At 40.8% G+C, this 15,740-nt stretch overlaps 1 protein-coding gene across 9 annotated transcripts in view; it reads right to left on the bottom strand.

Annotated features, from left to right (window-relative positions):
• TACC2 (transforming acidic coiled-coil containing protein 2) overlaps window positions 1–15,071 on the bottom strand; it is a 125,838-nt gene extending 110,767 nt beyond the window's left edge. For 5 of the 9 annotated variants that reach the window (XM_021529303.3, XM_077784730.1, XM_077784728.1 and 2 more), the window contains exons 1-3: window positions 14,969–15,063; window positions 5,569–5,696; window positions 896–973 (exon numbers count right to left, since the gene is read on the bottom strand). In XM_021529303.3, coding sequence (XP_021384978.2) covers window positions 896–928 — 33 coding nt within the window. In that variant the 5' untranslated portion in view covers window positions 929–973; window positions 5,569–5,696; window positions 14,969–15,063. Of the gene's footprint in view, window positions 1–895; window positions 974–5,568; window positions 5,697–14,968 lie in introns of all 9 variants that reach the window. The other 4 variants (XM_031505294.2, XM_031505295.2, XM_021529311.3 and 1 more) reach the window with 3 other exon arrangements.
• Between the last annotated feature and the right edge of the window lie 669 nt (window positions 15,072–15,740).

Here is a 15,740-nt window from a genome sequence, read left to right as displayed (position 1 = left end):
ATAGTAACTTCTAATGCCATTGTACACCAGTAGCCAGAGCATTTCACTGCCTTCCTTTTGAAAATCTAAAAATAAACCAGCAAACAGCACCGTGCATTAACAGCACACCCAGGGAACACGGGTGCCAAGTCCTGGATGGGGACACAGACAGTGCAAGGTCATTTCTGAACAAGGAGGAGCTGCTGTGTGCCAGGGCTCTGAGGCCACCACAGGCACTGCCCAGCTCCCAGGGCCTGTCCCCACCCTGCCCAGGACCCAGTTTCAGGGATGTCATCCCCTGGGATGCCACAGGGCACTGCTCCTGACCCTGGCTGCCAGCCTGGGCTCTTCCCCCTGCTCAGGGATGTGCCTGGTGCTGCCCCAGCTGCCCATGGCTGGGGTGCTGGGATGAGCCAGCCCTGCTGACAGAATTACTCTTCCTTTATGAGCCCCTAGATGCCATAAAAACCCTGCACTATGTCAGCTTGCTGGTAATCAGGTGGCAATTAGATCACAGAAGCAGAGAAGAGATACAGTGGGCATTTGTGGATTCACGACTCCAGTTGTGAATCCCAGTCCTGAATTTGATGTTGATTTTTGAGGCCAAAAGCTTCCCTAAATGTGAAGTGGGGAGGGAATATAAGAAAATATTTAGTGTGATTACTTTCCCAGTAGTAACTCCTAAATATCAGTAACCACTGTACTGCCCGAACCGTGCCCCAATGCTTTGGAGCACTGTCATTGCCAAAGGAAAAAAAACACACCAAGTTGCTTTCAATTACCATTAATGACACTTAAATATGAGTGTAACGGGGAGCAGAAGATAAACATGGGGTAAGTGGCCCCTGGAAGCAGTTTCTGAAAGGTTTGCTCTAGGCTAGGAGGGGAGGAAAAGCAATTGGCCTGGCACACTCACCTCATTCTCTGCACTGCTGTTCTCGTTGCCCATCTCAACTCTGATGTCCAGGATCACACAGCAATTAAAAAAAGATCACTAGAAGAAAAGAAAGGGCTCTTAATGTGTTATAAAAAAAACCCAAAACTCAAATCAAAACAAAACAAACAAACAAACAAAAACAAAAACAAAACAAAAAAACCCTGGAAATTTTGAAGGGCTGTGAACCACCCAACAAGCTGACCCTCCTGACATTCAGCTTACAATGATTCTAAGTCATAAACTGGGGGAAAAGAACCCTTAATACTTTTATTTCCTCATGTCTCTCTGCTGTCTGCTGGAAAGACAGTCCTTGAAACTCAGCTTTGTTACTCTGGATTATCCCATGACATTTGAATGTGCCAAAACAAAACATTTTCCTTTAACTTTGGATGGACAGCCCATAGGAAAACCTTACTGTTTTAACTGTATTCAAACAATTTGTATTAATTGAAATTCCTGGACCAAGTTGCCTGCTCACATTGTCAGAACCATGGTGTTAAACCTGAATATCACTGTAACAAACAATTTTCAATCAAAGCACCCAGAGAAAGAGTAAATGGATTTTTTTATCCTGGTCAATGGCATTGTTCCCTGCTTTTCTTAGGCATTATTTTGTTACAATGTTGTGTTCTAAACACCTTCTTTAAACTTAGGAGGATCTGCCTACCATAATTACTATTGGTTTTATACTAGTTCAGCTCTAATTATTTAATTTCAAGAAAATCTCTGAGCAATTCTAGAGTTAAGTGTCTCCCCGGGCATCGTTGATTTCTATATATATCTTTATTTTTTTTAAAGGATACTCTATAGTAAAAGTCCACACTAGAGATTCACTTATAGTCATTCTTGTGCTAGACATTTTATTTTGGCTCGTTCTAGACATTTTATCTGGGGGCTCATGCATTGAAATTCATTGTATTTATTGTATTAGAGAATAGATGAAAATTACACATTATTACAGTCTCTTCAGTTGTTGTTTTTTTTTCCCCAAAGATTTTGGGATTGCTCTGCAGTGCGTGTCAAGAAAAACTCCATTAAAGTTAGGCTGTGAAAAGGAGATTGCACTTGGAACGCCAAGGAAACCATACAAGCTTTTAAGGAATGTTGTTATTATTACTACAGTACATTTTTTAAAACTTGAAATATTATTTTTCTTCACAGGAGGCCTGGGGAGAGAGAAGTTTGGTGCTGTGCTCTTAAGCTCTGTTCTGTTTAAACTTGATTGTCTTCAGGGGATACAGCAGTGCTTGAACTTGCTCCTGTTGAAATCACTGGGGCCAGGATTGCACTTCCAGTGATTAATTAGCAACGTGAGGTTTTATCTGCTGAGCTTGCTGCCAAATCCTCTCCTGTTTTAAACAGTTTTAAAACTGTTTTAAAACAGTTCTGAGCTGTGCTGAAGACTGGATGTAGCATTTTCAAAATCACTGTTCCCCAAGTATGAAGTACTCTATCATGGAGTAATGTACACACACAAATCTTCCCGGGCTCAGCCCAGTGAAATGTTCCAAGACAACACATTAAGATTATAATATTTCAAGTATGTATTGATATAATAAAACATTCTCACACTGTTAGAGCTGCTGACTAAGCTTTAAATGCACAGGAGGGAAAGAATAACTCCTCTATAAAGATGTGTTTCCCTCAACACCCAGCAGAATTCTTTAAGAGTGAGTATTGTGGCATTTGTTCCCCTGAACTGCCAAGATTTTCTCTTCCCAGATCTTTTTCTGTCCTTACAGACATCATGTGAAAATATCTGTAAATTGCTCCCTCCACAAGCACTTGCAGTAATAACATAAACTGGGGGGTGAATGGAACTCTCCCAAATCCCCATGGAGTTGTTTAATTAATTGGGGTAGGGTCTTGTATACCAATTGTGCAAAATGCAGATTTTGCTCATCAAGTTCTTCAATAGATTAGCCAATGTATGTCATAATGATGTCCTATTTGTTTTAGAGTAAATTCACTCCAGTGCATAATATGCTGTCAATATTTCTGCACCAGCTCAGCCATACTGACTGTTAAGGCTGCAACTGCTAATAGAGGCCAAAGTTCTAATATTGAGTTGAAAGATAACAATACTTTTTTTACAGTTTTTAAATTAAAATGCACAGGAATCAAAGTAGAAAATGACAAGAGCACAGCAGAAGTGCTGTGCTGTCAAAAATCTCCACTAACACATCCTATCATATTGTGTACCCACTCTTTTCTTTCTCTAGAGCATGAAATTTCACAATTTTCACACAATTCTCACATCACCATCTGCTTAATAATGAAGATAAATGTCATAAATAGGAAATAAAGACATTACAGATTCTCCAATAATGAAACGAGCGATAATAATATTAAAGTGTGAATTACATTGCAGTGCTAAGATAATTTTTTAGATTACAGTGTTACTGTAATCCTTTTTACATACATTATTTCTAAATCATTCAATGCACAAGCATTACTTAGGTTGCAAACAAAAAGTGCTTTATCATATGCATAGACTTTCAAATAAACATTACAAACATGCTAAAAATCCATCCATTAAATAAACATAGCTTAACCAAAAGATAATATTCATCATCTTTCTATAGTATCTTTCACAATTTACATGTCATTATTGAAATTATTTGAACACTACATATCTCAGAAACAGCTCAGTGGTACCAAATTGGTCTGTTCAGCCTGCAGAGACTTTTGAACTGAACAGCTCAAAAATCATTATCTGAATAACTGCTCCACTAAAGCAAACAAGAGGATGTTTAATGTTGCACTTACATTCCAAGATTTATCTGGCACCTTTGGCTTCACTGACACTTCACTGGTGTCTTCAAACCATTCCTTCCATCTTCACCTCACCAGTTTTCACCTGATTTTCCTCCTACTTCTGCTCAGACTCATGAAATGTAGGCTTTCTCTCCGGGACCCACCTTCATAACCTGCTCAACAACCAACTTGCCTCCACCCCAGGCAAGAAAAAAAAACAAGTTCCACCTCCTCAGCCCGGCCTCCCCCTGCTCCTGCCAGGCTGCCGAGGCTCTCTGCCTGCCAGAAATCCAGTTTCTCACAAAAGCAACCCCAGAGAACATCAATTTTGGGTCAAACATATTTCACTTCTACCGTGTCTTGGCATGTGGTATAAGCAGCGCTTCTTGCAAAAAATGGTTCAGGGAAACTGTGTCAATAACACACTGGAGTTATGCATGTGTTGTTTTCAAGGGAAAATTAGTATTGGGGGAACATCTATTCTGCATTTTTTGTCCAGGTTTGTCTATGTGTTTAAGCTCATCTTTCATTTTCTCATATTACCCTTGAAAGCTGTCAGAAATACCTGCTAGGAAATGTTGATGTGCCTGTTCAGGTTATGGTGAAATCATTTCCCATTTAATCATCCTGAAGGGTGGAGACATGACAAAAACCCTTTGAAATGTGATGTTGCAAGAAGTACTGGTTTATGGGCGAGCTAATTGTTATTATTAACTCTGATTGTCCATTCCAGCAATGTTTCCACAAAGGGGTGCTCAGAAACACAGCTGGTAACCAAAGACAAGAGTATTTCTCATTAGTGGCAACTCCAAGGGATTATTGAGTTTCTGTAAACACCTGTGGTGCTTTTTGGGGCCACAAACCAAAGGAGTGGTCCACTGTGGGATTATTGCACCTCGAAGAGTGTGAGGCAGCGTTGCTGAATCCAGCATGGAGAAGTCATGGCTAAAAGGCAGGATTTTATAGGGCAGCCATATGTTGTCTGCTGACTTTTGTTCCACAGAACCGTGGTCTATAAACTTCTGATTTGGAAACAGAAAGCCTGTGATGGGCTGGAATGCACAGTTGCAAGATCAAGGGTTACATGAACACTCCTGCCTTTTAAATCTTTATTTTTTTATGAAGTTCATGATCCAGCATTCTCTGGTCTCCCCAGCCCGGATCAGAATCCAGTAAATCTGAAGTTCATTAATGCAAAATTTTTGTGTGTTCTTCCTTAAAACCAAAGTAGGGGGCATTGCACAATTGATTGTCTTATAGACAACAAATTATGCATTGTTTTATTTTTTTTTTATTGTTTAGGCTCTCTGCCATGAATTTAAGAGCAGGGATCCTGTGGGAGCTCAGGAAAAGCTAAGGCCAGAAAATGCCACAAAGTGAAAGTGAAGAAGCTGCCTTGCAAAACAATTGTCTGGCAGAAACTTTGGGGAAAAACAGATCTGTAATCTGTAGGTGATGATTTCTGACTGTGAATTTTTATCAGCATAAGTGCAAAGCAGAATCCCTCTGTTTGGGTAGGTTGTGTGAGGTTTGCAAAGCCACGCAGGCACCTCCTGCACTGGTGCCAGAACTGTGAGTGGGGGCAGTGACACCAACACAGGCACCCTGTGCTCTGATCTGTGAGCTGCAAGCACTGACAGCACTGGCACTGGAGCTTTGGGGCAGTTTTCTGACCCACTCTCATGTCTAAATTAGGATTCACTCCTTCACTTCTATCCCAGCTACCCCAAGCAGCCCTTCTTCACTGCAAGCTCTTCCCACTTTGCAGAGGCTGATGCTCTGCTCTGTTCCAGGCTGAAGTGTAAACCACCAACTCTGAGAGAATTCCACATGCTCTGAGGTCTGTTTAACCCTTTGGATTTTATGATGGAACTGGTGAGGGAGGAAGTACTCACATTGGCTTTAATGTTGTTTCCTGGAATTTCCCCTGTGGTTCCTCAGCCAGTCTTCATGCTCATCCAGGGAGAGATTTTCTTTTCTTGATCAAAATAGGATATAACCCAGAAGGACTGGAAGCCTCAAACTAGGGGAGGATACAGCTCAGACTTAAAGGTAAGCTATGTAGTGGGTTAATAAGTTGGTATTTCAGTAAGATCCAAATAATTTGTCACGAGTGATCACATTTAATCCCAGTATATACAGCACTGGGTACACATACCAACCATACACTACACATATATGTCAGTTTCTTGTATATTGAATACATGCTGCCTTAGGTATTTGTAGAAGACAATTCAATGTGAGGTCATTTTACTTTATGGTACAAATACTGCCAATTTAAAACAAAATGGTTTATGTTCCATACTTTCTCATGATTGATGGTACACATAAAACATTGCAAAGCTCTGCTGAAGCACTGACCATAATGTTACACACCAGCCATTCCCATAGGCAAGAGAAGAAAGGGGAGGTGTTCAGAATTTTACTCTTCTCCAACCTTGATGTAAGAGTGCAAAACCATTCCCAATTTCTGCATATTCCAACAATATCACAGAGATCTGCAAGAACGACTGACCTGTGACAGTCCTTTGTCTTTTGCTTGCTCACAAATTCTAGAAGAGCAAATACCAAGATCTGGAGGGGGTGTGAAAACATAGCCCATCATGAGAATTAATAAACAAGTAATGATTTTCAAGTGCACAACTTGATGGGGAGGATGTTGCTTAGTAACATCAGCAGCTGGATCTGCTGTAAGGCCGTGATGTCGCTTGGCAACGAAAGCTGAGCTGGATTTTTGTGAGAGTTGTGAAACTGTATTTTCGTGCCCTTCCCCCAAGAAAACCAGAAACTGCCTATGGAGAGCACCTCACTGAGCCCACGTAGGACTGAGGTTCAGAGGACAGCAGAGGATGCAGCCCAGCCTTGGCTGATGTGCCCCACTTCATGTGCAAGTGTGAAAGAAAAGAAGCAGGGACACTGAGGGATGCTGGATGCTGGATGTTTCATGCCACTAAGACATGAAAGCATGTTTTAAACAACAGGTTATGAAAGTTAAAAGTTATTCTTCCCATTTCTGGCTAATTTTCAATCAGTATGACAACCTGGCCTGGAAAAAGCCAATTGGTGACATACTTCCATTGGTTCTAATCATCCCCATGTGGCACTTCAGGGCACTCCTGCATCCTTCACATCTTTAAGTTATGTTTCATGGCACAAAAGTGCAGAATAAAAGCACGTATTTCTTTGGAGATTGATGGATTTGCCCAAGGTTAGAAAGCTCACCAAGTGGCAGAGCTAGGATGTCAGCACTGGTTTCCTCAGCATGCTGCAGTTACCAGACTCTGCTGGAATTTGAGTTGATGTTATTGGAACCTCCATCAGAAGGTGCCTTTCCTAAGGAAACATGAGATTGCTAAATAATTTTGGTTTATTTTATATCTAGTAATATTTTCCCAGCTGAAGAAAGAAAGTCTGTCATTTCAGCTCTTAACAGAACATTCCTAAGAATATATAGTTTCAAGCAATAATAAATAAAAGTGATTATGGGAATCTTAAGTGTGATTCTGTTGTAGTTTACTTATCCCCTAGCTGCCTCTCTGAAGACATGGGTCTCAGCTAATTTGTGATTTATCTCCTAGTCCCGTGAGGATGTCATGGCCACCTCAGGGTGCCTAAAATGGTGCTCAATGCCTGCATCTGTAGATCTCAATAATCTTTCCCTTGTGTATTGAGCATTAAATGTTTTCACGTCACGTACATTCCCTTCTGCTGCACTGGTTGCAGATGTCAAAAGTACTGCATAGGACTTAGTCCTTGAAGTGATGCCAAAAGTTTTTTATGAAATATATATGATCCAAATAAGAATATCCAAGTATTGGAACATTTCTCTTTCCAAACCACACTTATGCCAGCAGTTTTTCACCAGATTCCATTGCAGCACTTCAGTCAGTAGGGAGGCTGTGGATTCAGACAAAACACAGAGCTCTGTGCAGTCTCTCTCATGCCCACATGCACATTCCAGCTATGGAGAGCAGGTCAGATTCCTGTTGAAGTTCTGAACACCAGCACCAGCTCTCAGGGCTCAGGAGCTACAGGGGAGGCTGACCTACATAACTCACCTGGTCAATTGTGCCTATCATTGTGCAGGACTGCAAAATATTTCCTTATTATTACTGCTGGCCTTGTATAAACAGCTAATTATGATTTATCAACAATATCTCCCCAACACTTGTATTATGAGACATATATGACTGTATAAGTCAGGTCCATAGCCAACCTGACAAAGTTTACATGTGTTTTCACATTCTAAATGCAAACAGCCCAAGTGAGGAATTTCTGTTCCTAAATCTCCCAGCTGAGGCAGGAAGAACATGTCCTCTGACTTGGGGCAAAATTCTGGAAGTAGCAGTGGGAGGTCTGATGTGAGGGAAGGATTTTTAGAACCTGCTCTCTGCTCCCCAAGCTGGTCTGCCTGTTCTGGTGTCCAGTCTCAGCACTGGGAATGGGGAGACATGACTGGGAGAGACAAAAATCCATTTTATGTGAGGCAGAGGAGAAAACAAGGTGGGGATCAGTTGGCTTAACCTGTCTAGAGGTGCATGTAGGGCCTGGGAAGAGTGTATCACAGGAGGAATTATTTCTTTCACAGAATTCCCAGGATGACCAGGTTGGAAGAGACCTTCAAGATCATCAAGTCCAACCCAGCCCCAACCCCTCAACTCAACCCTGGCACCCAGTGCCACATCCAGGCTTTGTTAAACACACCCAGGGATGGTGACTCCACCACCTCCCTGGGCAGCCGTTCCAGAACTTTATCACCTTTTCTGTAAAAATCTTTTTCCTGATATCCAACCTGTATTTCCCTTGGTGCAGCTCAGGCTGTGTGCTCTGGTTCTGTCAGGTCCTGGAGAAAGAGCCCAACCCCATCTGAGCACAGCCACCTTCCAGGAGCTGTGGAGAGTGATGGGGTCACCCCTGAGTCTCCTTTTCTCCAGGCTGAGCACCCCCAGCTCCCCCAGGGCTTCCTCACAGGGTTTGTGTTCCCAGCCCCTTCTTGCCTCTTTTCAGGTCCTTCCTCCTTCAAATAATTTTTCTTGCTTTCCCTTCTGAATCCACCTGTTTCTTCTGTTCACACATTCCCTTTTTTCTCCAACCTTTCTCCAGGAGACTCAGTGGAAATACAAGGCAGAGCAGAGTTGCCACAGGGACTGGTTTTCTGAGAGCTGCTGGGGAGGCAGGGAAGAGGCAGATCGGGGGGAAGGGGCTCCTTGCTGCTTGTTCTGCTTCAGCTGTGGGGTCTGGACCAGCTGCCAGCAGCTGTCTCTCCCTAACTGGGGATGGCAGCACTATTTAATCTCCCACTTTCCTGGCCCGAGGTGTGTGTTGACATGTCAGGCTTGGCAGGTTGCAGCTGCTTTCTGGGCTTTGTGCTCACACACCCTCCATGCCCACACAAATATCCCAGGAGAGAAGAACTCTTCTCAAGCTCCTGGAAAGGCTCCAGCACTCAGAGATTCTCCTCAGGATGTTTATTGGTTTTCTTTCTGCTGACACAACACAGGTACAAAGCCACCACCACACAGTCACACACATGCATATATTATATATGCATATAAATGCAGATATCTTATGCAGATTATATCCTTCATTCTCAGTTAAAAGCCATTGAGCCTGAGGCTGTTTTTAATAATGCCGTGATGGCTGTTAGATCACTGAGTGACAATAAATTAGACAAAAACTCAGCTATTGAATATTTTGCAGTTGTCTTTACTTTCACTCCAGAAATGCTGTGTTTTATCAGTAGTGAGAGCAGGCTATGAAAATAAATCTCTCAGGAGAGCTGCACAAGACAGCTTGTTAATAGCCAGACAGGGGTTAGATTTCATATTCCAGTCCAAGCAAGTGTATTAGGTTTTTGCAGGACTAACCCTGGGAACTGAGTCACTGAACTCTGAAATTGTAGTCAAGACACTGCTCATAAACTGTTTACAAAGATTCCTGAGTTTGGATGAAAAAATATTTACTTTGAAATGAAATTTGTTGGGTTTCTTCAGTCTTCTGCACCTTGAAAAAGTTAGATTAAGTAAACACAACACTGAGGTGTACTGTAAGCACTTAGTTGGGTTACTTGTGCAAGTTCCTCACCGATTCACAAAGCAGGAGAATGCTGCAGGAGGATGCTGCATTTCAGAAAAGCAGAAATTGAGGCACAGGGGAGCTGAGTGATCAGGTTATTAATATGTTGTGTAATCCTGGGCTAAGCAGGAAAGTACAACGGGTGTTCAGCCCTCAGAATAATAATACAGAGTGAAGATGATTACTGCTTTGATTTGGCATGACTGTTCTAAAATAGGAGATTATATTTTATATGGAATATTCCCTGGATTATGGACTTTTCTAAGCATGATCCAACCCTGCAGAAAAAGACTCCATCACATTTCAAGGCTAATCAGGACCAAAATGTTTCCTCAGGATAATTTGTCAGCCAAGATCAGTTTCATGCAGAGTAACATCACCCATAAATAAATAAATAAATAAAAGCCCCCCCCAAAAAAACCCAGCAGTAAGGGTAAAATAATTTTATGTGGGTTTTTTTTTCCAAAGGATAATAATTGCATACTAATAAGAACACTTCCTTACAGACATGACCATAGTTTTGTACCTGCTACTATGTTAAAACTAATGTAATGAATGAATGCTTAAGCTGAATGTAAATGATAAACCTATTTCCCCCCTGATTCCTTTGATTCAACTAGGGAAAATTGCAAAACAAGATTGAGAGAAGCCAGTTACAGCCAGTTTTCCATGTATTATGATGACATGGTGACAAAAAATGGTGCCTGACCTGTATTATCCCCCTCCAGACCAGGTTTGATGTTTGCCTTTGTGGCATGGCTTTTTTAGAAGATGATCTAATGCTGTGCTGGTGGGAAGTGGTGCTGGTGATCCCTGGTGGAGATAGAGTTACCTAAGCTGCTCACTGTTGTTACAGATGGCACAACTCTTCATCCTCCTGACAGACCTAAACCTAATCAGCTTCACCTAATGACAGATTTAAACTCTTATAACTTATTGCCTTCTCCAGCTGGGTCTCCACTATTTATATTCATGTTCTCATTTTCCACTCATTTTCCACAAGATCCAGTTTCAGAAGTTCACTCTTAATTTACAGGTGTATTTTTTCTTTGGCATTTCATCATCATTAAGGAATATGCTAGTTGCAGGCTTTACAGTACCTTAACTCAGTCTCAATTTTGGTTTGGGGAGGGTTCCCTGGAGACCAGGCTCACATAATTATGCACCACACTGGCACTTTTAAGAAGGGATTGTAACATTGAATATATAAAATTTCTGCTTTAAATAGGAAACCATGACAGCATGCAGGCAACTAAGATCCAGTCACCAGTACCAAGACATGGATATTAAACATATTTCAAGTCAGTGAAATGAGCACAAATTAAGGCCTACAATTGTTTGTCAAGTTTAAAGTTAATGTGAATAAAGATTTAGATTTCTTCTTCTACCCAAATGTCTTTCCCTCTTGTTTGAGTAAACTCTTAAAGATTACTTGGTGAACTCTTGTGCATTTAGAAAGGAGTAATATTCTTCTCTGAAAAGTGTGATAGCCCATAGATTGACTCTTCAAAACTCTTCATATGTAAGAACAGAACTTGCCACAAAATGATATCATGAGACTGTACAATATGTTAGTGCAAAAGGCTCAAGCATAGTTCCCAAAACTCTTGAAATCTTTTTACCAGTAGAAGTGGTTTAATAGTGCCATGAATGAAATATTTGTTTTGGGCTGGTGAGTTTTCATGCAGGAGCTAAATATTGCATGTAGGACAATTAAAAAATGTTAAGGCTTGTTTATTAGAATGCAAGAATATTTCCATGGTCAGGGCTCCTGACACAGTTCACCCCTTGTGTGAGCACTGTGTGATTTAAAAGTCTACCAAAAAAACTGAAAAAACCCCAAACACTTTATGTAAACCATGAATTTAAACCTCCTGCCCCTTGTATCATGCAAAGATTTTCATATGGGTTCAATAAAACCATGCAATACTCCAAAAGTGTGGCTAAAATCAGGTCTTTCCCATCAAGAAAGTGGTTAAGTATAATTTTCAGTTTACAGTTGCAAGTTGCATGGAAACTGTGAGTAACAGCAATGTAAAAAGTAGGCATGCAACTCAGCACAAGAGATACTAATGATGACTAATAATTGTATTTTCAATAGAGTCAATATGCTGTAGATCTAAACACAGACACAGAAATACAGGCAACAGATCCCACTGCTGTTACAGCTGACAGCTTTGCATAGTGGAGCACACACATCCCCCTGAAGTGCTGGAGAATAAAAGCACACATTAAAATCTAGGCAGATAAGGTCAAAACCTGCAGATTTATGAAGCTATGCTGTAAAAACTGGGATTTTCATACTTATGCAGCTTCTTTGTAGTTTTTTTCCCCCTCCCCCTTCCCTTACTGCAGCAGTTGTGCTTCTGGCTTCAGCCAGGAGTTGCTCACGATGTGAGTTTGTCAACATCAAAAATTGTTTGTGCTTCAGAAGATCTAGAAGAATCCTCTCTGCCTTTTTTGGAGGGTTTGTGAAAATCTGACAGTGAACCCTCAGTGCACAGAAATGGTGCTGCTTGGCTGACACTTCACAGAATCACAGAAAACAGAGCTGAGGAATAAATCCTTCCCTATTTTTGTATGTCCCCAAAAGAGGTACTTTTTTACAGGTCTATTGGAGAAAACACATTTTGGGAATGGGACAAAATGTTCTGAAATAGCATTTACCAAAGAATTCCTTTGTCTCAGTTGGTCAATTCTTCAGATACATCTACAGTGTTGGTACACTGATAAAGTTTTCTGGTTTAGTTCATTGTTTCTAGGGAGATTATCTCATCATCCTCCTTTCTTACTCACAATTCTACTGGTCTCGTTCCCTTCTAAATTATCCCTGTAGAAAATATGACAGCTGTTCATATCAAAACAAAAATATTAGCACTATATTAATCACATGATGTTTTGGTAGCAGGAAAAAACTGTTTTCACCCAGTCAGGTTGCCATGAACCAGCAAATCGTTTCTAATTACTTACACACAGAAAAGCAGATTTCATCTAGGTAATAAAATAAATCATTCCTACCTTTTATTTATGCTCAGACCCATTAAAGTCCTACAAAACGCCCTGCAGCACACTACTGTTTACACATGAAGCAAATAAAAATAAATATCTGAATCCATTTGCAGGGACTCAGATCTGGCTGAAGCTTGGGTTTGACCAAGAATAAAGAGGGTTGGCTGGATCTTTTGCTTGCTGGGAAATCAGGGAAGTAAATGAGTCTGTCAAGTCCTAACTAGCATTTAATGACAAATTTAATTTGGCAAGAATATATAGTTGAGTATTTTGTCAAGCTTGCTGAGGCTTGTATATTCTGTATATGGATCTTGACCAACTGCTGTATTTTCATAGGATCCTGCATTTAAGAACTTCTAATGAAACCATACAAAACTTAAATCAAACTTTGTTTCACCATGTGATTTTTAGTAATTAAAAAAGGATTATGTCAAGAAAAATAAAAACTATAATCTCTGATGGCTTGACTTATCCTGGCTGTCAGCAGTGCAGCTCTTCAAACCATTAGTTTCTGCAATTAAATGTGGAATCAATTAACTGCACTTAAGCCATTCATTTAGCTTTAAGCTTAGATCATAGAAATAGGGTAAAATGTTGCTCTTTTCAGCCTTGTTATGGATTTTACTGATAAAACCCCAACTATAATGTTACTCAGATCAGCTTAGATTGGCTTTTCCCTACACTAGGTTGCTTCTCACAGAATGTTCCAATGCTTGATGGAAACACTCACTAGGAAATTCATGCATGTGCAAAGTGCCTCCTGATCTCCTTAGGCCAGGACACCCAAGCTTGTCATTGTCACAGGACTCTGCCCTAGGGATGGGAAAATGACTGGATGTGATGCAGATGCAGATGGAGATGTCAGGTTACTTAAAACTAAGCCTAAAATCATCCACCCGTAGGCCCATCTGACTTTTCTGGCCAACTACCAGCATTTTTTTCCTGTAAAAATCCATATAAAATAAGATTTATAGGTTCTCTGTGTTAGCATTTAATTAAAATTTGAATCTATAAGGAAAACATTTTGACATGAAGAGATGTATTTTTTTTTTTTTACTCCTATATGTTTATTGCAGGTTTCTAATCCATCTTTTGGGCTGTGTAAAGGGAAAGAAAGTCTGCTCCTAAGTAGTTAGCAGCCTTGATCTTGAATAGTTGAATCACGAGGACAAAATTCAAGCTATAAACACTCTATTTTTAAGGTAAGATCAGATTTTGTGGGAAATACCTGCTTTACAATACAGATAGAAGCATGCCTGCCATTGTCATCCTTTGCCTGTCAATAAGAGTGTTAGTTTTACCTGAAGATAACCCATTTTTTTAAGCTTGGAAAACATTTTCCAAAGCATTATGATAATATAAACCCTGTTCAGTAATAAAATCCAGAAATAACTGAAGTGGCCACGGACTTAACACTTTGACAAAGGATTTCAGCATCATGTCATCAATGCTAAAAACAGTAACCATTAAATTTTTGCTCATCTTATTTTGATTTAATTGGTGCTAGTGGGTAAGACTGGAACTGACTTCAACTACCTGAAGATCTGTAAGTTCCAGAGGCAATATTGTACCTACAGCTGTTCAGTGTTGTGTTTTACAGCCTGAAACAAACTTTGCTCTGCATGAAAGACAAAACATCATAGACAGTTCCCACTTAAGAACATCATCAAATATCTGCATAATCTGTCTAGTGAGCAGCCAGCTCATTTCATCCCTGAAACTCTGCATGAGAAACACACATTCTTGTTGTTACATGGCAACTTCAAAACAACAAGCAATCCTTTCTGACACAAACCCTTAGAACTGTTTTCTGCAAAAAAGAAGAACAAGTGGAAGAGAGCCACATTTAACAACTCCAGCATTTGCAAATAGTTATGACAGTCTGTAATGTTGTAACTTGTTTTTAAAACAGCTATTTTAGGACATGCACATTTAATGATCAGTCTCTTGGTCTTAGAGAGATACTGACTAAACAAGACATCATCCTGTAGACACACTATATAGGGTATGGGATTGTAAAACAAGTTATACGAGAGATCATGAAACTATAGAACCTCAAAGGAGACACTCTTTTTTTCTGGTACAGAGAAAAAAAATTATTTTACTTGTCAGACACTCCCTTTGCCTTTTTGTAATGTCTAAAACATAATTAGTAAACTGTTTTGAGTCTAGACATTTTTAAATTTAAAGAACTAATCAAAAATTACTTACCCAATTTTCCTCTAGACTAAAAATGAAAATGCACCACTCTGTCCCTGATTTTTATAACCTTCTGCACTCCTTCCCTCCTGGCTGGTGTGTGGATCCCCTTTCTCCCTGGATCACATGAAAGCGTTCTATTAATGTGAATTGGCTGATGTTTGAGAACACTATGCTGGAGAGCTCTGAAGTGTAAGGAATCTGACCCAGGGAGCTGTGGGGCTATGACACATCAGTTCTTCACAGGAATTCTCAGTTGCTGGATGGGAATGCCACGGGACAGGTCCTGTGCACTGGGAGCACACGTTGGCACCGTGTCCTTGTTGTTGTTGGGATGTGGATTCCCTAAGGCAGGGAGACAAGTTCCATGTTAAAGCGATGCAACTGGGATTCTGCCCTCTGGCTTTTTACCCCAGGACTGTAACTTCCAGGCTGTCCTTTTCCCTGACCTCGCAAGCAAAGGTTGGGATAACAGCTGCTCTGCACATTTCCTAAGGAGCGCCTCGCTGGAGCTCAGGATGAACACCGACAGCCTGGGAATGCTCGCAGGTTACCTGGCATGGTGGAGAGAAGGAAAAAGAAGTCTCCTGCCCCCATTCTTCATCCCTTTGCCTGTGTTCGGGCAGAAGAGAGGGAATGAATGCAGCTTTTTCTTTTCCCCGATGGGATGAGATGGAGCTTTCAGCCACTGCTTTGCATGGAGCTGAGTGTGACATGTGTGAGCCTTTTGGGGAGCCAGCCCGTGCCACTCCAGCACAGAGCGAACCCAAAACCCCAAAGCTCG

This window comes from Lonchura striata, chromosome 7 (genome assembly GCF_046129695.1).
Source record: "Lonchura striata isolate bLonStr1 chromosome 7, bLonStr1.mat, whole genome shotgun sequence".
Lineage (NCBI taxonomy): Eukaryota > Metazoa > Chordata > Aves > Passeriformes > Estrildidae > Lonchura > Lonchura striata.
Note: the sequence above shows the minus strand (reverse complement) of the source record. Positions and strands in the feature narration are given on the sequence as shown.